The sequence below is a fragment of the Strix aluco genome, chromosome 4 (genome assembly GCF_031877795.1).
Source record: "Strix aluco isolate bStrAlu1 chromosome 4, bStrAlu1.hap1, whole genome shotgun sequence".
In the NCBI taxonomy this organism is placed as follows: Eukaryota; Metazoa; Chordata; class Aves; order Strigiformes; family Strigidae; genus Strix; species Strix aluco.
Genome location: NC_133934.1, coordinates 123906425 through 123932384, shown reverse-complemented (window position 1 = coordinate 123932384; position 25960 = coordinate 123906425). Strand labels below are relative to the sequence as shown.

At 36.4% G+C, this 25960-nt stretch overlaps 1 protein-coding gene across 5 annotated transcripts in view; it reads left to right on the top strand.

Moving 5' to 3' along the window:
- The window catches only part of PPP2R5E (protein phosphatase 2 regulatory subunit B'epsilon), an 80626-nt gene extending 56581 nt beyond the window's left edge, over nt 1-24045 (top strand). For 4 of the 5 annotated variants that reach the window (XM_074820939.1, XM_074820938.1, XM_074820943.1 and 1 more), the window contains 11 exons: nt 5530-5631; nt 7738-7830; nt 12337-12467; nt 12553-12612; nt 13252-13360; nt 14331-14384; nt 14484-14534; nt 15382-15501; nt 16615-16742; nt 19167-19268; nt 21852-24045. In XM_074820939.1, coding sequence (XP_074677040.1) covers nt 5530-5631; nt 7738-7830; nt 12337-12467; nt 12553-12612; nt 13252-13360; nt 14331-14384; nt 14484-14534; nt 15382-15501; nt 16615-16742; nt 19167-19268; nt 21852-21951 — 1050 coding nt within the window. In that variant the 3' untranslated portion in view covers nt 21952-24045. The remainder of the gene's footprint in view (nt 1-5529; nt 5632-7737; nt 7831-12336; nt 12468-12552; nt 12613-13251; nt 13361-14330; nt 14385-14483; nt 14535-15381; nt 15502-16614; nt 16743-19166; nt 19269-21851) is intronic. The other variant, XM_074820940.1, reaches the window with a different exon arrangement.
- The last annotated feature ends 1915 nt before the right edge of the window (nt 24046-25960 follow it).

Sequence of the window (25960 nt, the reverse complement as noted above, 5' to 3'; positions counted from 1 at the left end):
GTTACGGTTCAGGTCTAGGTGACCTGGAGTGGAATTTTGGAGCTCCAGTTTCCAGCAGCGAGGAAGCGTACCTGGGGCTGCTGCCTGGGGGTGGGTCTGTGCTAGCACTTCTAACTCAGATTGTGAGTGTGCTCTTGCGGTGGATCTCCCATTTGTTGTGATAGAGAAGTCTTAAGGTTTGTAAATTTGGTTCCTTTTGAAGGTGTCTACTCCAGGAGTGTACCTAATGCTTTCTGACTGACTAATGGGCTTCAATGTAAGAGATCACTAGAAAGAAACTCCTCCCTCCAAACATAGTAGTGTGGACATCGCACCTGAGCACCAGCTCTTTTGTTCTACAAACCTGTTCCTATTGCACTTCTTTGCCAGCAGAAGCACGGCCTAAGCACCTCAGTTTTGCCACTTGCTCATCTGTATGGATGGCAGCTGCTACCACCACTGAAGTGGGTGATGGGAAGCTAACAAGTTTAGGAGTCCTGATCTAGAGCTAAATTCTTGCAGGTTATTGATTGAATTTTTAGCAGACTTAAAGGTCAAGAAAAGATGAGAAGGATTGTTTTCCCCCCACCCTGTGATCTGGATTGTTGACTGTGTTCACAGTCCAGTGTAGTTCATTTTAATGCAGCCAAGTCAAAAGTAATGCTGCTGGGCAAAAAGAAGGCATATAATATTAAACCCTGAAAGACTCTATTCAGGCAAGCAGTGGTGCAGAAAAGGACCTGAGCATTGTGAATTACTATCATGAGTATCTTAATATGAGTTTCTGGTACAGTGCACTGTTCGAAGAAGTGAATGTTGATAAATTAAAATGGCAACATGTGGAAAAAAAAAAAAGAGGGAGATGGTCAGCCTTTTTATACTACCTCAATACATTTGTGTACAGGTAGGAGCTCGAAGGAAGCAAAAATAATCCCAGGATTAAAAACAAGCAAAGAAACCAACAACTGTCTATGTTCAGAAGCTGTATCTTTCTATTTAGCAGCACAGAGGTTGAGAAGTGTTATGTCTATATAAAAATACCTATATATAAATAGATATGTACTGCATATGCAAATATATATACAGATGTAGAAGAGATCTGGTGGTTTAAGAAGAACCAATGGGGAATCAGGGAGATTCAACCTTGAAATCAGAAGCAGCACTGTGGTTAAATTCGTAGTAAAACTAGGAGAAGACAGCTGGTGGAATAACTTATAATCTTTTAAGATAAAATTAGGTATTACTTTTTGTAAGATGTACTTTAGTCAAACTTCTGAGAACAATTCACTGGGTTATATGGAGATATTATAGCTGAGTGACTGCAGTAGTCACTTCAGGCTCTAAAATATGTAAATCCATAAACAATATTTAAAAAACCACATATGCAGATATATTTCAGAAGGACAAGTTTTGTGTCTGTTCCAGGGGCCATTGTTGTCTCCCAGTTAGCATAGCTTCACCTTACGGCTTAATTACATTTTACTGTTCCCGTATGTTGTAAATAAGCGTGGTAGTTTAAACATCGTATGTGCAGAGATACTCGGTTTCAATTTCATGTGTACATGGGGCTTATTTGGATGGTTCCACATACTGGTAATAGAAGAACAGGTGTTCCCTGTGAGCTAATTGGGTATTCACTTAGCCTGTTTTTATATAGCTAATATATTAAGCGTTCCTGCATGTATGTTTGTTTTCACTTAAGGCTTCATTCAGGAAAACTATTACTGGTAAAAATCTTTGTTTCAGACAGCACAGAGTAGGAGCACTGAGCTGAAATTGAATTTGTGAAATGTTTGTTATAGCGTTGTCATTTTTATAGGGCTCTAGTGAGGGACAAAGAGAGGACTTCTCAAAACATTTATTCCTGACTTCAGACTTAAGCCTCTTAGAACTTTATTTTCTAAAAGTTATTTCAAATATAAATGTGGTGATAAAACCAAAGGTTTCTTAAAGGTTGTTACTTATAACTGTATATTCATAGTTTCATAGTTCTGCATTGCCAGGTACCAGTCATCAGATCTGTTTAGAACTTGCAGCTCATTCTTTGTGGGGGTATTGGAGCAGCCTTCCCTATCTTCTTGTTTGTTTTTAATGGATTGACATTGATTTGTAATTGCCTTGGAGAAGTTTTTGTCTTGCTTCTGGTCAGGGTTATGCCTGACTGACACACTGACATGGAGCTTAGAGGTTTCTGGGCATCTCTAATTTAAAAATCTATCATTTCAGCATTTCCAACTTGATCTTGGAAATTTTGGATTCAGTGCCAATGTGTAGATTTTACTGATTTGTTAAATTGGTTTCTGGCACTTGGGTGTTCAGATTCTGCAGAGTGGGTGAGCAGTGATGTACTTTTCTCTACCCGGTTTGGTGTGTGCTTCTGAAAGGGACAGTCATGGAGAACAGCGTGCAGATGTCTTTGAGGACATAATAGGGGATATCTGTCATGATACAACTTCGCAGAATATTAGAGTTCTGGTTTGCTTTACAAAAATGTCATCTGGATTTGGAGGCATTCCTAATCAGTGGAAGACGGAAGTCAGTATTGCTCAATAGTCATTTGTGCTGGCTGTGGAAGAGGAATCATCGAGGATTGTACATGCAGGCTGGCAGGGATGTCCTTTGGCTTGATGATCCAACAGAGGTCAGAAGAGAAATGATTCAGCTATCCAACTGAAGGAATTTTGGCATGCTGCTTGGGCCCAGGGATAAATACCAAATAGCTACCTCATGCCTATCTGAGAAAAATTATTCTTTCCAGATTTGATGTAGCGTATTCCCATCTTTGTGTGGTGGCTGTCAAAATCTCTAACGTACAGCTGGGCAGTTCATGCATGGAAGAACTTGCTGCCTTCAGTTCTCCCTTAGAGGCTTATAAACATTAGCCACCCAGAGGCTACTGATTTAGATAAGCATGCTATAAATTGACACTGCATGTAAATGAGCTATCATGCTGTGTTGTGGTGATTAATGTAACTGTAATGGCACACATTATCTTTTAAAATTATGATAACCTGGGGAAATCATGTAAAGATAACCTGTTCTGTCTGTTCTTCTCAGGAGAATATCTGCATTTTGGCTCCATATAGCTTATCTTTACTCCTAATGCAAAAAAGAAAATTAAAGAGAGCAAACTGTTTACTAGGACCATATTCTAACTTGCATTGCATTTACTCCTGCATGTTAATTTTCTTATGCAAAAAACCTGCTTTTGAGTTGCCTTGAGACTAGGCTTTTTTTAATAGGCACTCTCCAAAAATCATACTGGTTTTGTTACCAGCTCAAGATTCAGGTGTCAGTGCTGGCACGTAACTAATTGTTGCTGAACCCTTCATAGTTCTGTCATGCTGTTAAGGCCCTGGCACTGACTGCTTGAGGCTTGGTTTGACTTAATTTAAATCTTACAGGAATTTGTCTTGGTCTAGCTTTTCATTCTGAAAGTATGTACTTTTCCTTGCAGGTTTTGCTTGTGCCGTAATTCAATATTTGTTCCAGTCTCTAAACACAACAGCTGATGAATACTTATGTTTTTTCTCATCTGTTGGTGCAAGTTTCATTAATTTATGTATGGTTAAATTTGCAGAAAAATTTCTTTCTTGTTTCAAATTAAGTTTAAAGCAGGAAAAAAAAAGGGCTACAGAATGCCTATGGTTTTGCTAGTTCCCTGTTTTGATCCAAATCCTGAGAAAGCTGGGATTTTTGAATGTGAAGCATTAACCAAAAATGCTTCAGTAAGTATTGCAGTATCCCAGATGTTCGGATCCAGGGCACCGATAGGTACATTTCCCCCTTTTTACTTGGAATCCTTTGGGTTATCTACCCTCTTTTGCCCTGTGCTCTAACACAGAAACAACTGTCCTACTAATTCTGATCACTTTCCTCCTTTCCCTGCTCTTTCATATCAGGGATAGTAGAAGGAGGAGCTCAGGAATCCTGGAGGAAAGGCAAACTATAATGTGTGTATTCTCTTGAGAGAAGTGAATGAGTCAGGGGAAGAGGATGGAGAAGAGAGAAAAAGAGTAGCTCCTAATAAGTGCTGGTAATCACTTGGCAGGTATGCGTGCAGGGCAAGTAGAGTTCAGCGGCTATCAGCACCGGCTATAGTAAGTGCTCTATCTGTTAAAGCTGAAAGCGAATTGAAAACATGTGATTTACATACACGGTGAAGGCTTCTGTAAAAGTATGTAGTTTTACTGTAACTGTAGTGAAATACACCCTCTTGTGGTAAGAAGGAAAAAGTCCAAGCAAAAACCCGTGTGACCTCTTTTTTTTTTTTTTTCTGTGCTCACTGATTTGCCTTCCGCATCTTTTGTCTTTCCCTTGTGTTCAGTGAATTTTCCTCCCTAGTATGCACGACGTGTGCTTTCCTACAGTTTTCTGTCGTTTCATCTGTTTATGCAGTACCTGAGCCTGTTTTCTTTGTCTTGCAAATTCTAAAACTTCACTCTATTTCAATCTGGTTTTATCAGTATTTGGATCATGTTTAAACTCTTGGTTTTAAAGTGCCCTTTCTTAATAAGTTGCCAACATATTGAAAATATGCCTTACAGACTAACTTTAAAACATTTACAGGAGTAAAAGGCTGGAAAAATAAATAAGGATGTTGAAGAACATACTAGTTTTGTTTCTTAAATAGCTTAATTTGTCTGAACTACTATGAAGGGGTCATGTATAGATGGGATTAGGAGATAACATGCTGCTTTTCCCAGCTGTTTGATTAACCAGCTTAGAGATGGGTCAAATGCAGTAGCAGAGTGCAAAGACAGCACAACATCACCTTCAAAGTGCAGCAGAGGCCATAAGCATGTTTGCAGTTTATTAGATTTGCTGCATAATAAGGTGTACACTCCATTCAGCACTATAATTAACCCAGGAAAGCACTCCGGTTCAGTCTTTGCTGGTAGCATGAACCTCACAAAGCCAAGCAGTCTCAGCAAAATACCTCTAAAGATTAAGCAAAGTGAACCAACCATGAAATAAAATGTGGGCTAAGTGTTGAGCAAATACTATTTGTTGCTTGCATTTAGTACCAAGTTCTGTACTTGGCATGAGGTGTCCAGACATTTAATGTGTGAATAGCGCTGGCAACTCTTAACAAGTGTTGACAGATGAGACCTTAAGAAGATACCATTAATGTTTTCCCTGTGCAAAGGGAAATAACCAAGTGTTGCATGAAAACACTTGTCAATGCATGTTGGTGACATTTCCCACAACTCCTAAACGGTCATGGCTCTCAGCCCATTGATGCCCAGCAGGATTGGGAATTACATGTCAGTGGACTCATCTGGAATGTGGATGACAGAAATGGTGGCAGATGGGGTAATGCTGGGATATCAGCGGAAAGAAGAAGCAGAAAGACCCAGAGAAGGGAAAGCCAAGGGTGGTGACAGGTTTGTAAAGGGACAGTTTCCTTAGACCTGAACTTTGTCAGACAGCAGGCAAAAGAAATACTGATTATGTGATGGAGGATAGACTAGGTATAGACGTACTAAGTCCTGAAATCTAGTACCTATTTGAAAAACAGATCTCATTATACTTTCTTTCACTTTTCAGGTATCTTGCAATATCTTCAGAACTCTCCCACCTAGTGACAGCAATGAATTTGATCCAGAAGAAGATGAGCCCACCTTGGAGGCATCGTGGCCACATTTACAGGTTTTTGATCACTTATCTCAGAACAAATGCTTATCATTGCTTAATGTATCTAATAATTTTCTCAGCTTTTTTTGTAACCTGGGAATCAGAACTAGTTTGTGAGACAGTAGCATTTATCAATATTGTTCATGGCTATATAGAGTACCTACAAAGACAAGAGAGCACTTTGTGAAATTTGCAACATGTTAAAGCTTTCTTTCAAAATTGTATTGATGCTGTCCCTCATATTCCTGTTTTCCTTCATTGATTTAAAAATTATTTTGCTTTCCAAACTGCTCTGATGCACAAGTGTTTTTCAGCAGCTTCAGCAAGAGCATTGTGGGGATGATACTTCTAACAGTTTTGCTTTACTGAGGGTAGTTAATTTTCATACAAAGCTACACAGGTGTTAGCAGCTGATCAAAAAAGTGAATGAGAAGCTACATCCCTATCTAAGTCTTCCTTCCTCTCCCCGGGCTGAGGTTTGCTTTCAGGTGTTTGTAGCAAGCTGCATGCTTAGTGCTGTGTATCATCCCTTCCTCTGTACCTCAAGTGTCAATGCAAGGTATTGAACAAAGAACATAAACTAATTTTGGAGAAAGCGTCATTGATGCTATTTCAGTAAATTACTTTGTAGAAAATATAGATGCAGATCCTGTCTGTGTTAGGATGATGGCTTACACCACTAGTAAATTTAGAAGAAGTTTGCCTGAGTAACAGTTTGTGGAGTCTGGGAGTTTCTGTGAGCAAAGGAACACAGTTGATCTCAGCTTCAAATGAGGTTTTTATTTGACAGTTGTATGCACAATCCTTGCCTGTGAGCAGTTTGCTTCACTCTTTTGTGCTCTCAAATTTAGAATCTGTTGAAATGTAGGTTTCATCCCTCATTTATATTTAAATTTAAAAAAAAAATATTAAAAGCTTCAAGGCATCTCTGAACAGCTTTGCCTGCCTGGAAACAGCACAGGCATACATGCCTGTTATCTTGTGTTTGTTGATGCTACTGCTGTGGTTTTAAAAGTCATTACTTACATGGAGATGATGGAATTTCTTAGCCAGTGGATAATTTACCATTGTCAGGAAGAAATGCACGAAAGTATTTGTCAGGAGTTGATGGAATTGATTTCCTGATGATTTAAGATTAGTTATGTAAGCTGTCACTTTTTACATGTCATATTGCTAAACCTCTCTCCCCCTTTTTGCTTTCCTATTGCTTCCTTTTAGAAGTCAAGAGAACACTTGACATAAAGCGTCAGCAGCAGAATTGCACCGTATTGGTGTTTTCATGGAAAAGTTTAAAATTATTTTAAAATGTAGTTTTTAGCTTCCTTTCTCCTTTCAGTATCAATATTCATACTCACTGAAGTCAGAAAGGAAAAAATGTTCAATGGCTGCTGTCCTTCAGCAAGGAGAGTTACTAGCTGGTAGCTTATCTGATCAGTGACGGGTTAGAGTTGCTGTCTTTTGAAGCCACAGTAGTCCCTGTTTCACTTCACTTCCTTTTTGCCTGTTTTTTGTACTTTTTTTTTCTCCACTAAATGAAGTCTGTCGCTGTCCCACTGATTAGTTTAGGTGGGGATGAAATTGCATGAAAGTAAGCAGGTTTTCTCCAGCCCTGAGGCTAATCTTTGCAGTAAGTTAGGAACTTCTGAATAAAATCCGGTTTGTATTCTTCTTCTGTGTTTCAAGTTGTAGTAGAATGCTACTCTAAGCAGTTTCTAATTTAATTTAAATATTTCTAACTGTTTTACCAGCCCTTTCAAAATTGTAATGTCTGTATTTGATGTGACTTCAGCAGTTCAGAGGGCAGTTTAAATGTGCTTTCCAATTACTCTAGGAAGCTTTGCAAGACGATAACAAGCATTACGTGATGGCAGTGCCTGTTCTTGGTGGTGGAGTATCTTTGACTGGAGTTAAATAAAAAAAACTAACTTAAAAAGCTCATTTAATTAATTCTAAGGTAGCAACTTGATAAAGGAGAAAGATATTTTTCATTTTAAAAAATCTTTTCCTCTGTGAAAAAATAAGTATTTTATTTTCTAGCAAAAGAATTTAGGGAAATACTTAAAAATATAAAGAGGAAGCAAGTCATAAACTAAACCATCAATATTTTTTTTTCTTTTGCAGCTTGTATATGAGTTTTTCATACGATTTTTGGAAAGCCAAGAATTTCAGCCCAGCATTGCCAAAAAGTACATAGATCAGAAATTTGTATTGCAGGTAAGCTGATCTGTTTTCTCTAAAGCTTCATTTTGCTTTTGAAAAAAAATTTCTCTAAAAAGATTTTGTTTAGAATTTGGAAGTGTAACTTTATTTGCAACAGAAAAAGGCTAAACAAGCATATACAATGAAAGTTTCAATCTGTGGAGGTAGGGAAAATATGTGTGTGTGTTTATATGTCAGTGTCTGTTGCTATAGATATATAAAATAGTTGGTTTGGTTCCAGTTTTGATACCTTAGTCAAAATACTTGATTACTGGTTATGAGAGAGAGCTGAAACAGTAACTGTTGAAAAATGAAAGGTTTACTGTCAAGTAGTCTAAAAATGCTGCTATCTAGAGAGACTACTTAAACACCAGTTTTAAAGTGTCTTGATACTGTTAAAATATTTCTGTTGGAAGGGGAGAATATTTTTCCCTTCTATCTCTGCTGGAGAGCTGGCAACAGGGGCAGAAGTTCATTAACAAACCTATTCCCAGCACAGTACTGAAAACAGTGGTCGGGGAGAAAGTAATTCAACAGGCCATATAAAGTTCAAGCTCTATTAAAAGCATGGAAAAAGGAGGAACATCAATAATAAACAACATTGGCAAGGAACGGGTAGCTTTATTTTTGTAGTTTGCTTGCCATTGTTCTGGCTAAATGGAAGAGATGGCCTCTGTCACTCAGTCAGCTGGTAGCCACATATTTTACACGTATTTCATCTTTCTCCTCCCTGTGTACAAGCTAGGCTTCTTGTGTGCTTTGTTATTTCACTGGAAACTACAGTACTTGGTCTTCTCTGCTGAGGAGTTTTCATCCAGGCCTTGACAGACGCCAGAACAGATAAGGCTGAAGGAAGATGTTTTCTGGGATAAGCCAGAAAACTCCACAGACAGGACTTTTGTCTTCAGCTTTCGGGAATAGGCCTGTCTTGTGTTTTCTGTTCCCATCGTGAATTTTTGTATAACTGCAAAGACAGAAAGAACTTTGCGGTTAATGCGGTCTATAGCTTGCTTTTGAAATCAGGGAAATTTAGAAAGATTCCTACTTAGTTAGAAAAGGGAATTTCCTTGGGGGCTGAGACTTGAGTAAAAGCCGAACTAGAAGTGGCAGGAGATACTCAGCATTCCTGAAGACCTTTCTCTCACCCCTTTGTCATGGACCTCTTTTTTTCCCCCTGTAGTGCTCAGGCAATAAAAATAATACTTTTACTGTCTTTGTATGTTATTTGTATAAAGAATACCTGAAAAACAAAGCAAAGAGAGCAATTTCTATGCTTAAATTCAAAGATTCAAAGAAGAGACCTTGGTTTCCTTCTTAGTATCACAAGACTTTCTTCACTCTGCAAAAGCAATGGGATATACTTCTGTTTTTATTTTATCCATCTTCTAAATACAAGAGCGTTTTTCATCTGAATCAAACCTCTATGGTAAAGTTTCCTTTTTGTTCTTCTAAATACTGATTTGAACAAGGTTTGCACCAATACGATTATCCACTACCTGGTGGAGATATAAAAACGTGCATGGGCACTAATCACTCTTGACCGTTTTTTCAAACTGATTTTATTTTCTTTAGATATAGCAGAATTGCATTAGAAGCAACACTTGTGTTCTACTTCAAAATGTAGAGAAAATAATTCCTAGATGTTCCTATTACATGCTGCTGAACTTGGTCATGACTGGCAGCATCCCACTCATGCCCTCTCAAGGCATTCAAACCTGTTACAGTTTGGCACAGGAGAATGGGTCTAAACCAGTGATTTTTATTTATTTGTTTATTTAATCCTGTTAAGTCTTTATTAAATCTACTAAATGAAAGAATGGTACCTACTGAAAGAGGGAAATAGAGATTTTTAAAACCTACATATCTGAAAACGTACAATACAACAACTAAGTGTTCAAAAGAATTCTAAGAATTCATAAGTTCTTGCCACATGGTTAGATGATGTGTTTCTATGTATTGCTATATACAGTGTGTCAATTTAATATTCACATTTTTCTATTAAAATTTCTGTTGAGCCTTACATATACATGCAAGTAGATATGTTTCGGTGTGTATAACTGTTTGTGTTTAGCCTGTAGGAACTGGGGTGTTCTTCCACTTCTTATTCTATTTGTTGTGCCTCTAGAGTAACTCCTAAGAATCTGTGACTGCAGATCACTTACATAGGAAAATCAATTTGAGTTTTAAGAACATTAAGCATATTTGGTGTTTTATGACACTGACAACACGTGTGACAAGTCTTTGAAATCAACTTTCTTTCTAAATTAAATTGCTTTTTTTTAAATTTGAGTGTCTTTAATGAAGTGTTTCTTGGCAGTAAGAATGCCTGTATGAAAAAATGATACAGTTCTTTTAATGGGCATTTTTCAAGCTTTTTCTTGTTTGCTTGCTTTTTCCTTTTATTTGAATATAGATGTGTTTCTGGCTTGCAGCTGTATGTTTTGATAAAATGCTGTACTTAACAGTGTAACTGTTCATTTCTGAAGCCTGCTTATATACAGTCTGAAATGGTTGGCAGTGGTTGCTAAGAGACATACTATTCAAATATATCCACAAGTGTCTGTGTTATGTAGGTTGCTATTTTGGAAAATTTATTTCCCTTTTCTATGTTGAGTGTCAGAATAGCCACGTAAATTATGGAAGTCTTGCAGCTTATCCATAAAAATAAGATTTTATTGTTGAAACCTGATAACAAATTGGACATACTAAAATAATTAGTCTTAGTTCAGCAATGTTTCCACAGAAGATCTGTATGAGAGGACTGGAAATAAAAATATTTTGCTCTTAAAAGCAATCCAATAAGAACATTAAAAACATTAGTGTTTCCAGCTGTTTGCTATCTTTGGGTGAAATTTGCTATGTGGGGAAGGATGAGGTGACTTTACTTAACTGAAGAGCTAATTGAATGAAGCAATGTGTTTATAACCTCTGGAGGGCAGCTGAAAAACCTCATCGTTTCCTCATGGAATTCCCACCGCAGATTCTTACTGCAAGGAAAAGAAGGTGGGTTCTCATTACAAGCTACAGAAACATCCAAAACAATCAAAAAGAATATGTACATCAGTCCTAAACCTGGATGTTAGAAAGCAAAATCCCAGATACCTTAACAACTTTAAATCATATTTTTCTGTCTTTTTTCACCTTCTCGAAGTTGTGTAGCAGTTTACCAGAGATCAGGTGGTATACATACACTGACATATCTACTTATGATAGGTATTTATAATTCATCTATTTGTGAATTCAAAATAATTTTGTTTTCTGCCGTTCCTGCAATAATTTCCTGACAACATCTTACACATTTGTAACACCTCTTTGGCAAATTGTCTTAATTTCTCTTGCAAGACAGGTACTGGTTGACAATTTCTTTTTCATGCAAGAGATATACTGGTTGCTTATGACTGCTACCTTAAACATCCTATTATCTGTGCCTTTGGGGTTAGGGTGGGGTATTTGGGGTTTGTTGGTTGGTTGGTTTGGTTTGGTTTTAAATAAAATTTACCTTCTAACTTATTCCAAATGTCCGCCAGAATAGCCAATGTTGTGGTGTCAAAAAAGTTGAAGGGGTAAGGGGAAGCTCATACTTTTGTAGTAGAGGATTCAAGGGGAATAGAACAAAGATCTAGGTGGTATTGCCACTGCTCATTTCATGCCTCGATTCTTAGAGGCATCTTCAGGTGTCAGTGTTTTGGGATATATTTTGTACAGTGCAAGACACTGGATGGCATTCTCTGTTGACTGAGTACCACATAATCATTTTGCTGTTTTAAAATCTCAAATAAGAGAAGAGTTACTTAGTAAAGGTAGGTTTTCTGGAGGTGGGGTGGGGTTTTTGTGTGTGTGTGTGTGTTTTTGCTTTGTTTGGGTTTTTTTCATTTGTTTTTCTAAACTGGATATTGAAGCTACCATTTTGTTCATCCTGGAGGATTAATTCCCCCAATGCTTTGATTTGTGTCAATTGGTGGAGATCCTGTAACAGCAGATTGAGTACTGGCATAGACTTCACTGTTGAGTCTTTCCACAGTGTGAAGGCCATGCGGTCACTAGGAAGGCTTACAAGCTCATAATATAAATTAGGCAATTAGAAAAATGTGACCTTGACACAATGTTGTGGGAACAAAATAGAGCAAATGAGGATCTTTTAGTTCTGCAGAGTGAAGGAATGGTGGATGGTAAGAGGCAAACTGTCTTATTTTGTAGATATGATGGCGTTTAAGAATTATTTTATTTATTTTTGGGGAGAAGGAAGGCAGCATTTTGGAGCTAGTTAATCAAAAGTTTATTAGTTGTTTGAAGATTTCCAAAGTTTTGTTATGTCAGAAGTGGAACTTAATAAACTGAGTTCCGTGATATTGTACTGGGGTTACAACAGATTTTTTTAATAGTGTATTTCTATACCTTGTAAGAATGGATATCACATTCTTACGTGTGTGTGCTTTCATGAATTTAACTTTTATATAGGAGTCTCTGTGTCATATTTGTCAAATGTCTACTGCTTCAGTTCTCTTTTTCCTTTAAACACAGCTGTTGGAGCTGTTTGACAGCGAAGACCCTCGAGAACGAGACTACCTAAAAACAGTCTTGCACAGAATTTATGGCAAGTTTCTGGGTCTTAGAGCATTTATCCGAAAACAGATTAATAATATTTTTCTACGGTAAGTTGTGGAAGAAGGTACTTTTCACTTACGAACATTTTAGGAAACTGATATATTACTTATATTTAACTCTTCTTTTTTTTAGATTTGTTTATGAAACTGAACACTTCAATGGCGTAGCTGAACTGTTGGAAATTTTAGGAAGGTAAACGAGTCTTTCTTTATTATGTATCTCAAACTTCCCTTCTGGACACGTCAGAATAGCCTTGGATTCGGAAGAAGTATTACTATAAGCCCTGATGCTGAAAACAGATGTGCACACATGCTCATCTTTAAGCCCCTGTGTAAATCTCTGTCACATCTTTGCCAAAAGTATATAACTGGATGCAGGTTACAGCCAAAAAGTGTTGGATTGATTTTGTTTGTGTGTATGTGTGTGTTAAATTTTGCACTTCATCCTTACATGCTGCGGAATTTTTTTTGAGCACACTATCAGTGTGAATATTTTGAGTAAATCTAATTCTGGCAAGTTAATTACTCAAGAACACCTTGCTTATGTGAGTTTACAGACCACATAGACAAGGTCTTATCTGTTTGGCAACAGGTTTGTGCAGCTGTTGATGTGATTATTCCTAAGTCAGAGCTGAACTGCTACATAGATATGTACTGCACTGCTAATATAAAGCAGGACAAAAGTCAGCACCTGTTTACAAATGGCATGAGCCTACTATTTGTAAACAGGTGCTGACTGCTAAATTATTTTAATCTAGAAAGTGCTTGTTCAGACCTCAAGAATGTTTTCTGGGATGATAACACTAACAGATATTTCTCTTCTGTTTTCTAGTATTATCAATGGTTTTGCTTTACCTCTTAAGGCAGAGCATAAACAGTTTCTGGTGAAGGTGCTGATCCCTTTACATACTGTCAGGAGTTTATCGCTCTTCCATGCACAGGTATAAATTAATAAAATACTTTCTGCTCAGTTAGAATGATGGGGTTTTTTTATGGTTGCTTTGGAAATATAATTGCATAGTACATAAAAGGTAGGGGGATAGTTTTGAAATGTGGAAAAAATGCAATAGATTTTTTAAAAATTAATTTAATGTGCTTTACATGATAAATGTCTTCTGTTCTGATTAGATAATTAAAAGTGTAACATACATCTGTAATATTTTGGGGATTTTGTTTAGTAGTTAAACTCTCTCTAGGTTTTCCTCTCTCCTGTTTTCTCATTCTCACAAGTTTGCCTTTCCCATTCCCTCTCCCAAGAGGATGTTTGGGTTTCCTTAGTCTTGTGCTGTCAAGGCTCTTCTTCACCCTGGCAACTTTCTGAATACTAATACCCACCTTTTTGTGTGATCTTTAACATTCTCCCTCACAGATTTCTTAATTATGCATTTATGCTCTCATATATCTTTCCATACATTCAGCTTTCATGGTGTAATAAGTGATACCTGTTGCCTTTCTCTCTGATTTTCAGATAGTGCAGTCTTTCTTTTGCTGATAAAGCTATGCTTTCTAAATATGTTCCTCCAGGTTTTAGCTGTGTTGGCTCGTCTTACAAGATTTTTCATGATTTTGCCAATGTAGGAAAAGTGTAAAAAGATGCAGTTTCAGACAGTAGCAGAAGCTCCAAAACATTGGTCGTAAGACTGTATTTAGAATTCGAAGTTGCTCTGATTTTTATTGTATATGATACTTTGTCACCCTAATTTTTTTTGGTAATGTACTCTGTTGTTTCTTATAAACTGAATTTTGAGTGGATTTGCTCAGTGCAAACTATGTATCTCAGTTTAAAATTGGATGCAATTTGAGAAAACTGTATAGCATCTTGCCTTGAGTCTTTTTTAAAAAATTGTTTCTTTGTGGTTTCTTTATAGAAACGTTCTAACTTCATTTTCTTAAATCTTTACTGCTTCACAGCTGGCGTATTGCATAGTACAGTTTCTGGAGAAAGACCCCTCACTCACAGAACCGGTAAATATCTCTTTCATACTTTTTTTTTTTTTCATCATAAACTACTTACCCTGTTGAGAGAAAAGTAAAAAATCTAACTTTTTTGTGCTTATAATTTAGGTCATTAGAGGTTTAATGAAATTCTGGCCAAAAACCTGCAGTCAGAAAGAGGTAAGTGATATGCTAGAATTAACAAAACATAAGAATTATTTTGGTCTACAGTATAATAGACAGAGTATCTTTAGATATTTCTAGGTAGATAGCACATGCTGTGGTGGATCGTGGTATTGATTCTTGTAGGTGATTTTTCCATAGTTGAATTCTGATTTTTCAAACAGTTTTGACTATGAAGAGAAAAGTTTGATAACCATGGTTTCTATTCACAAAATAAGCACTAGTTCTTCTGCAGACAATTTCTTTTTGCTTTAGAAAAATAAAGAAAATAAACATAGTTGAGGATACATTGGAAAACTCTGTTAGATTTGGAATTGTTTGTAAGTGAGAATAGTATTTTTCCAGGGAGGATGAAAGATATTTTATTGTCTGGCGTTTACCTCCTAAGTATGTAAAAGATACAGTTAGAGCTTTGCATTTTTATTTCAAATTCTTGATGCAAATCTTAGTTTCTCTAATGAGAATTTGTGACACAGCAAAACAGTTATTTTGAATATTGCTTCCAAAAATAAGGTAAAATTAAGACACTCTCCTTAATTAACAAAGTTTAAGCCATGGTCAAATTCTGTATGAGGCTAGATTTTCAGCATGGATATACTGGTGCAGTTCTGAATTTTGTTGTAAATACAGTATTTGCACACAGTCATCTTCTGTCTTTTAAGAGACCAAATCCAGAAGCTGCTAAAGGTAGAAGTGATCACGTTTTTTGAGAGAGGATCTCGCTGAGCTAGTGAGGCTTCCATTTCTCCCTGAAGTGGTGGAATTGGAGGGTTACCAGCGTTCATTTTGCTGATCAAGATGATTCAGAGATTTTTATATTCAATGCTTCCTTCCCTGTCTTTAGGTCATGTTCCTAGGAGAGCTGGAGGAAATCTTGGATGTAATCGAACCATCACAATTTGTCAAAATCCAGGAACCCTTGTTTAAACAAATTGCCAAGTGTGTTTCTAGCCCTCATTTTCAGGTCAGTAGTAGAGGTTATTGTTTGTATAGGAATGTATTGTCTCAATTTCAAACATAACACTCCCCAAATGTAACTGTTACTTTATGTTACGTGTTAAATATTTGTCTTCTGGATTTCGATGGAAGAGAGGGTATGTTGCAGTGGAAGTTTGGTTCTGAGTTCCATGAATAACTTGTTAGATGTGCGTTGGATTGCAGCACAGACCTTGCCATTCTTGAGCCACATAAGGCCTTAAACTGTATCCAAGCAGACTTTGAGCCCTTCTGACTGTAGATGATGGGTACTCACCATGTGGCCTTCAGACTGGTAGACCACATGGGATGTATTTGCTCCCTTTTCTAGTGCAGTATTGTGCAGCATTCTTGTTTTCCTACTTCCTTCTGCAAGGAGGTGTCTGGTTAGAGGTGATAGAACCCATAGCCTGTTTTCTTCACATCGCGTAACAGGAAGAAGGGTAATGAATAGAATTTAAGTTGAATCATATGTGAAGAGGAGATAGGATTGATGGCCTGTAGTGTCTCTGTATTAAGCTAGGTGACCTATTCTGACACAAAGGCAGATGTGTTTTAGGCTCTTCCTTGGACTGCATTTGTTTTTAGCGTAATTTAGATCAGTGTTTTCCCTCCTACCCGCATATCTCTTCCCAGGGTGATTATTGTCATTGGTACCTTCCCACACTTAAAATTTCTCCCCCCTTATTCAGCCCAGCTACTGGGCCTTTCCCTGTCTCCTTCCTCCAGTATCCCAGCACTGCTCTCTTCCTTCTGACTGCAGTCACAGGATTGAGGGAAAGGGGCGATGGGAAGTCTGTCTGCTCTCCCGTCCCCTCCACAGCTGCAGCATTAATGCAGCGTCTGCACCTGGTCTTCAGTGAGTAACAACGTATCACTCAGGGGAAGAGAGTGGATGCTGAGGGATCTGAATTATAGGATAAAAACTTAATTCCATTAATGCATGTTATGCTACTGATTAAAGTAGAATTTTAATTCCAAAGTTAATGATTCCTGTTAATTGATCCGTGTGAAATTTCTCTGTGATTTGTTTTTCCTTCAGAAAATGATAAAATTATAGGTATCTAAATTCCTGTTAATATTTTATTCCTTTGACTCAAAGGTGGCTGAAAGAGCGCTGTATTATTGGAATAACGAATACATCATGAGTTTGATAGAGGAGAATTCAAATGTTATACTTCCCATCATGTTTTCCAGCCTTTATAGGATTTCTAAAGAGCACTGGAATCCGTAAGTTTTTGCCATTACACTTTATCTTACCATTTGACATAGCACTGATAAACTTGGGGAATGTCTGCTGAAGAACACCTGAATGGGAGAGATCCAGATTCAAAGCTGGCATGAGCAGATGCAACTCCATTAATGCCATAATAAATTAGTCTGTACTTGAGCTTGTCTCAAAATGTTTTTAATTAACTGGTATGTGTGCAAAAATCAGTACCTTAGGGATAAAAATAGACCTTCTCAGGAGTTGGAAAAAAGAGAAATTAGATGTTACATTGTTATTGAAGAAAAAGTGTTGCTCATCAAGCGTTTCTCCTACACAGTTTTTTATAACCCGGTTAACGTCTTCAGCCTGATCGTAAATTGTCTAGAATAGTATCGCTTGGCATTAATAAAACTTTGTGGCTGTATCACGGATGATACTGATACATCTGGTAGATCTCTGGTACTGGCATATTTCTAAACATCTATGAAGCATATAGACATCAGTATATTCTTACGTTGGGTTTTTTTTTCTAAATTTATTTAAATACAGCTGTTCTCTATTACACACGGTAATAGAGCAGTTGCTTCATATCGATGTCCTGTTAATTGGGCATTTTTATTTTTAAACTGAATGACCTAGTAGAAAGTGTTTTAATGAAAAATACTATTACAGTTAGATGCCATGTATTCTACACTTCAGTTGAAAAGTTTTTCTAAGTCAAGATGATTACTGTTTAGTAAACCTGGTATTTTTAATGAGTTCAGGTCCCAGTTGCTTTAAGTTCTTACTCTATAGTATTTGTAAAATATTTCATCTTTTGAAACATTAATCTTTTTTGTTCTGTACCTACCCAAACCCTCAAGTTTGTGTGCTTATAGGATGAATCTAATGCTACTGGAAAGCTTCTGTAGCTAACACTGGTCACAAAAAGACACTGTCCATAGCATAGTACTGCATTACCAGTCTCCAACCTGCCCGTGCCCCTGCCAACCCTTTATACTATGCACTGGGATGCTTCTGGTAATGAGAATATTCTAGTATCCCAGTTTGCAGAGTTTTCATACCTGCAGGAATTTTGTACCTTTGACACACAAGCCAGGTGTAAGATACATGTAAAATAATGAAGGTTTTTAAAGAATTTTTATATTTCTATGAACATTTAAAAATGTAGGCAGCAAAAATAAAAGCTTATTGAAAGAGGTGAATGATAGACAGGGGTGCGTGGGAAATGGCACATAGTTTGTCTGCTATGTAGGTTAGCTCCAGAGGTTCCCGGCACCTGTAATGTCGATTCACTGCCTCCTGGCTGAAGAGCGGTTTCTTAAGCAACCCCATGTCTGAATATGACAACCACAGTAGTGGACCAGGACTGGGATCTCTCAATTGATAACCTGTTCCAAATTCTTTGAAAGTTTTTTAGACTTGTTTCTTTCCCTTCTTCCTTTTCAGTTGCTTTGTTGTTTCTTTATCTTCAACTCTGCCAGAAAGGAATTTTGACCTCTAGATAATCAGACTATTGGCAGACCCATCTTCCTTTGGAAATTCTAGTATATTTTAATTAGTTATCTAGTCAGATGGTGTAAAAGAATAAACTGATTCTACCTTTTTTGAACTTTTGTGGGACAGAATGCCTTTGAAGCCTTTTTGAAATTATTATTATACATAATTTCTTCCTGTATGAACAGATCATGCCTGTCATGTTTTATGCAATTAAGCAACTCAAATTCAAATAAGCAGTGGTGTATTGGTTCTTGTGTAAGGTCTGGAACAGCAATGAGCAAAGTAGGCAGAGGTCAGAGAGAGATAGAGATACAGATACTATATATTTTTATATATATAAAATATAGCATTTTTATTTTTTATATATATATGTATACACACACAGAGTTTTACACAGATACTGCAGCATTCATGTGAAGGATTTGTGGGTTTTTGTAAGAGTTTTTTGCTGTACCAAAGTGAAAATGAATATGAAATGTATGAGTACAAGGAAATGACTCTTGAAACACTGCCTTGTATTTTGCATAGGTGCACTGAATATTCAGCTTCATAGGAAAATCATAAGGAAATATGAATCACTCCAATTTCGTGTACAAATCTATTCTTTCTGCCAGCATTGATGATTTGAATCCCTGGAGTTGCATTCAGAATTGCCCCGCAGCATGAGTTTGTAGTTATATGTAGTATCTTTCTGTTGTTACCTTTTACCCTAGAGTTTTGGTTTCCTCCATTTAAGTAGTCAGCAGAGACATGAAAGCTGATTTGCACCTGTATATATGTTAATCAAAAGTAGTTTCACAGAAATCAAAGAATTTACATTATCATACTTGCAAGAGCAGAACTGGTCTCAGAAATGCTGGTAAGAGAAGACACTTTTATTTTGCGTTTGATTTCACCCAAAACTAATAGATTCCTTTCTTTTTTTCTTTCTTAATGTTTCACAGGGCTATTGTGGCTTTAGTCTACAATGTGTTGAAGGCATTTATGGAAATGAACAGCACCATGTTTGACGAGCTGACAGCCACTTACAAGTCAGATCGTCAGCGGTAACTTTTTAAAGCTTTTTTTGTCAGCTGTGCATAAGGCCCGCTGTTTAGTTTTTCCCTTACACTCAGATGCAATTGCATAATCTCACACGTAATAGACACAATGCTCCATTTGTCCCCTTGCATGCTCTTTAGCCTTCTCCTTGTGAGATGTCAGATAATATCACGTACAGGTTGTTCTTTACCTGTTATGAAATACAGTATCCATTGCCTTGCTTGGGAATCCACATTCCTCACGGAATTCCTTTTGGCTCTTCATTCCAAAAGACTTAAATGTATTAAGACCTTCAATAATAAAAGAAAAACAGGGGTTTAAAGATAACACTTTGCTTAAAGACTTCAAAAAAGTTACAGTGAGGTTGGGAAAGAGACATGAGTGAAAACCCTAAGATCTGATTTTCCAAACTACTGTTCGTAGGCTAGATGTGGTCTTAAAGCAGAGAGGTATCCCTCAATTCTTTCATTTCTTATTCAGAGGTCTTGCTGTATCTGAGTCCTAGCATGCAGAATCCTTTAGATACACCACTCATACGATCATTAGTTGCACCCTAGTAAATTGCTTTCTGTCTTTTCTCCTGTTTCCCTTGATCTTAATTTTCCAATTATAGTGCAACATCTTTTCTCAAAAGTTTCAGCTTATCCAAAGCGTCAGGTTTTAAAAAATGAGGAAACTTCAGCAACTCTGAACATTTTGCAACTTAAGTCATACCTTTTCTGTGACTCAGGGTTCTCCCAAGCAAAGCAAAGGGTTTTGTATGTTATCAGACCTTGTTAGGTTAGTCTAGTCTCTAAAGGCTCTTGGAGGCCGTACTTTTTGAATTGTGTGACTGGAGTCATACTGTCGTTCTGCTTCATTGTTGTAAAATACAAAGTTTTATAGGCAAAAAATATACAATTAACTGGTTAGTTCATTATTACAGCATTAAGATGCTAGATGAATTCTAGATAGGTGTTGATAAATAAGGCTCAGTCAATAGGGACAGCTGAGACAACACTGCCTGGTTTTCAAGCAGTAAAGGCAGAGATGACTGGTCATCTAATCCAGCCATTTACTGAGGGACCTCAGTGACTTAAATCTATTTACAATTGCACTTTGCCCCTTAAGATGAGGAACTCTGCTCTTAACAGGACCAGACACTGTAGTAGTATGCCCTGTGTCTGGATAATGGGTGGCTGACTGAACTGCACAAGGAATTTTTCTGCACCTACTGATGTTATATCTCCTATCAAGGCTGGTGCTAACCATTTCACTATTTTTATTTAATACTTAACATTTTAAAACATGTAAACGTCTGAATGTATAAACTGCTACATTGACCTTAATGTTTACAGAAAATCTTTAACATCTTAGTATAACCACATTTCAAAAGGGTAGCTTTGATATCAATAAAAGCTTGAGGAGAAGTATGTTCAGTAATAATGACTATGATAGGTCAAGTAGGTAAGTTGGATGAGGTGATCATCCTGTAACAGTCTTTTAGGTAAACAGGCATATATTTCAAAATGATTAGAAGATAAATATCTGGTAAGTAGCCTGAAAATGTCAGACTATTTCACTTATTATATCTAATTTTAAATACTTCCTGGTGATAATGCTTTTTTTTTTTTACCTGTTCTTCAGGGATTTATCTGAAAGTTGTTTGTACTTTTTATATGTTTAAAATACTCTTGGGAAATTAAAATTTCAAATAAATGAGCCAGATGTTGGTACTTTGACTGAATCAAGATATGTAGGAATGTTTCTAATCTGAAATATCTTCCAAGAATTCTCTGATGTGACTGGCAGAGAATCTCTATCTCTGTAATTGTTAGATTTCCATTTCATCTGAAACTACAAGGTGATGTAATAGAAACTGAAAGCATTTTGTACTTTGCAGCATCAACGAGATTTATTCAAAGTAAGCTATGTCAGAGACAGGAAATTTAGCTAGCAAAAAATGCAGGTAAAGTAAATGTTAGGTTAGCTGTTTAATTTTATCAAATCAGCCATTAAAGTCTCTTGTTAAAGCAAATGCTACATAGATCTCGTAGGAATTCAGTAAGGAAAAAGAGTAATCACTGAACAAAAGGCTCGTCTTGTAGGTTGAACTTTCCCTTGACCGGTGCCTAAACTATATGAAAGCCACCAGTCAATATAAGTAAGAACAGTGATTCTAAAAGAATAAGGGAATGCTTGGTCTGGAAAGTGGCTGTTATTTATAAGATTTAAAAATCCCTTGCTTAAATAAATAAACATGAAAATAATTAAATGCAAGTTAGCCCTGAAGTGTTAATTTTATAATCAATTTGCTTCCATAATAAAGGTCCACTGCATTTTTTTCTTCTGCATTACAAATTAGTGTCTGTGAACACTGTCACTTTGTTCAGCTTATGTTCTTTTTGTACTGCTTGTTTAGTGATACTTATGTAGGTAACAAAAATCAAAAGCAAAAAAAAAGAAAAAAAATTAAAAAACACATTAGGAAAATTGCAGTTGTGTTCAACAAAATTAGTGCTGCTAATTAATAGCAACTATATATTTTTTAACATAAGTATTCTACAGTCTTTTCTCCTGCTAACTCTTTGTTTTATTTCATCTGTCAGTGAGAAGAAGAAAGAGAAAGAGCGTGAAGAACTGTGGAAAAAACTGGAGGATTTGGAATTAAAGAGAGGTCTTAGACGTGATGGAATAATTCCAACTTAACAAAAAAACAAAACAGCATTATTAACCTGTGGAGTCACACATTTATGTAGTAGAAGATGGAGCAACAGTTTTCTGTATTGTGCAACTTTACAGTAGATTTCACATTTGTTTCATTATTACAACAGCACTGTATATACCTGTCTCTAAGTAAAGGAAAAAAAATAAGGACTTTAATCCAAAGTTTGGACAGCAGATGGACTTCTCAGAACTTTGCAAACATAATAATTGTTTTAACCCTTCTTTAAATCCAGTCTTCAAAGATCTGTTGATGAAAATTGCGATGTCAAATTCCATTGTCAGGACCTGTTCCTTATTTATCGTTAGCAGAGAGTATAATACAACTTTCAAATGTGAACAATCTTAAAATTTAGCTTGTCTTTCTGCTAAACTGTTAAGTGTATTTATAGTAAAAGAGAAAAAAGACTGTCATTTCCTTATGAGTTTGTGTAACATCCTCCTTCTCTGGATAACTTTACTGTAATTTGACTTCTTTTCCCTTTGCACATCTTCATAAGTTGAATGTCCATTCAGATCAGGGCCATGAAAAACATAGGTCCTGAATAAAAGTTTTGTTTACTGGTGTGAGCATTGTTTTTAGTACCAGGCTGTCTCTGGTGCTTCCTTAATTTGAACATTAGGAGTTAAAAAAACAAGTAGGTGATAAACATAGTAGGAAAGGGAGCTTTGGATTCATGCATCTATTTATTGCAAATCCAAATTAGGGTCCACAATCCTTTAAAATTGGGCAGCGGTAACAACCTGGACTTCAGAACCTAACCAGTATTAGTGATATGGCATTGGACACGCATACCAGAGTTGTTTTAGAAATACTAATTGCTAAATTATTACAGTATGTTTTTATTGGACCATTTCAAAAGAATAAAGACAAACGCTAAACAGTGCAAGCATGAAATTGATCTCCAGTGGACATGGATCTAATTGGAAATTGAGCTGACATAGCAGTTTGGACTGTTTGGAGTTGTTGCCTTACTTTTTAATATGTATTTATAAAGTGTTCCAGCAAAAGAGGATGTAGCCTCTAAGAAACATACTATAGTGTTTTTGTGGTTCTAGTACTATTACTCATCACAGTACCAGCCCTATGGTCTTAGCTGGAAAGGATTCTGGATAATATACTTCTGCATTCTCATCTGGATGCTCATTCCTAACTACTGTATTTGTTACCAAAAGTGGTTCTACAAATGCTACTGAAAAAAATTCTGGAAATCCTAATGTTCTGAGTATTAATAATAAAGTTTAAAATGCTTTTATATCAAAGGTGCATTGTGACCAAATTGTTTAAAACAAAAGAAAAAAAAATTACAAAAACAAAGAAGAGGGCTGTATTATAAGTATACATTATTGGCTATCTGCTTTGTATTTGAAAGTGGAATCTTACATCTTTGGTAGGTAAAATGCTGATAAGACTTATGTACAGTATATATTTAGCTAATGCAGTTGCATTATTATATACCGAAAGGTATGTGTTTCAGGATTTTTCTCCAGGATGCTTTTGAACTGTTATAGACATATGACAACAGTGAATTGATAATCCTAAACCATCAATCCAGCAGTATTTACAGTATAAAACTGAATTGGTGTTCATGAGTCTTTGTGATAGTTGCAAACATGAATTTATGACCTGTTGCCATTGATAGAAATACAGTATAAATACAAGCTTGTATATTTTTCTTCCTACCATTTAAATATACAGTAGAATTTGAAGTTTTCTTGTTTTCAGGCACGGAAAAGAGGTAAAAAAGAATTCCCTCCTAGACTACTGACTGTTTCAGGATTATCAGGTCACAATTTGTACTCCTGGGTCTGCGCAGGCAAATGTTGTAAACTCAACGATTTTGTAAAAACTTGACACTGTTAATTCTGGGAAAAAAAGTGGAACTAGTCATATGCAACACCAAACACAACATGGTTTAATGGAATTAATATGAGCTTCTTTTAAGAACACTGACTGGGACGCAATGTAAATTAGGCAGTTACTGTCATAGTTGAAACATTTTATTTTAAAGTGCTGAAGCAAAGGTGCAAGCTGAAATACTGAAGATTAAATAAATTTATAACAAATGATGTCCCTTAGCCCATTGATTTTGACAGTCTTTTATTTCTGTTACCAAAAAATATTTGCTAGTGTGATTTCTGTGTGAAATGATCATGCTTTACAAGAGGGTGGACTTAAACTCATTCTCAAAGGCTATGTTCAATTGTGAAAAACTGAGATAGAATGGAGGAAAAGAGATCAATGTTTTCCACCTGGTGGAGTAAAACACAATGTGAAATCAGAAAAAGCACCTTGTCCTATACTTAGAGTTTAGGTGAGTGTTGTTTGTTCATAACTATTTTTGGTTTTGACATGACATTCTGGTATTGATCATACAAAACTGATGAGAACCTGATGGGTTGCAATATTTTGTTACCTCTGATGTTACCTCTGATGTGGGGATAGTGGGGAGTATCTAAAGTTTATAGAGGATTTATCACTTCCGAGAAGGAATGTTTCTTTAAAATGAATGAGACGATGTGATATTAGTCACTTGACTCTAAAAGGCTGAAACGACAGTAGGTTGCACTGTGTGATGTACATGAAGAAGCACTTGCCACAATGATACCACCGTACCCCCGGGATCCACTGCCGCAATCCAAATGCGATGTCCTGCCGCTCTGCAGAGCTCCCATTGGTATCAGTTGGAGTTGTAGGCAAAGAAGAAGGCAGCATATGGGCCCAAGTGTGATCAGTGTGTCTATTTAATTCTGCTTTTGTTCGCTTCTTGAGTTCCAGAAACTACCTTTATTTGTGTAAATGTTTTTATTAACTGCTCATGCAGAAGTTGTTGGGTGGTCACTCGTGTCCTGTACCATATTGGTTGCAGGAGAAAGGATGGAATGCTCTCTGGTAAAAGGAAGGAGCTGCATTTTCAATAATAGGGCATTGGATCAGGTCATGGGGATATAACAACTGTAAAAGTAAAGTTCCACTCATACTTTAAATTGAGCACACATTGCTTTCTTCGTCTTGCAAGTCTTCCTTATTGTTTTCCTTTCATTGTTTTTGAGTGTTTTTTGTTTTTCTTCCAAAGGTTGGAATGCTTTAAATAAAAGTATTCTAATGCCGTTGGAGTGTTTACTAGCAGGGTTACAGTAAATTTAATCTTGGTTTTGTTAGCATACATAAAAGGATTTAATTTATTTTTTTATCTCCTCCTATATATGGAAAAATAGAGGGTGTTACAGCCAAGAATTGCTTGAGTAAGAAATACAGCAGCTGTACTTAGATTATACATGCGTAAGTGCAGCCTCAGGCGCTCTCACTTTGTGGAAAGGAAAACACATTAGGAGCTTTAAAAACCTCTTTATTATTTTGTGAGGAGGAAAAACTAGATTCTTATCCCCCCAAATAAAGCTGAAATAATTTGCTTTTAGTTCTGTCTTGGAGAACAAAGATGGCCTTTTCTCTTAATTGTGTAACAATGTCATCCCAAAGCAGTTGCCCTAAGACGAGACAAAGGCGACAATGCGCAAGATTGAAGAATGTTTTTATTTACATCTGGCTTTTTTATTTTGGCTCGTCTGCTTCCCTTAGCAGCTCTGTAGTGAGCCACGAATTAGTTTTTCTAGTTGATATGTGCAGCAGATTTTGTATAGACCAGTTTTTCGTTTTGAAGTCTATCAAATAGTATCTCAAAACAGAATGGAACTGATTTTGATTGAAAACTTTTATCCAAGTGTTGCTTCCCATCCACAGAAGCATACACTTTTTATCATGACCTCTCTGAATACAAGTTTTTGTTATTTGGATCACTTACTGTAAATATGTTGTATTCATAACCTCATGTAACGATGAGGAGTTTTCAAATATAAATAGTATCGATACATTTCTTGTTGTTGTCCTATTTTTGATTGTAGTATAGCGAATGACCTGTCATGCTTTTTGTTTGAAGGTTAGCATTAGATTCATAGATCTTAATATTTTAGCATTTCATTGTTTAAGCAGGAG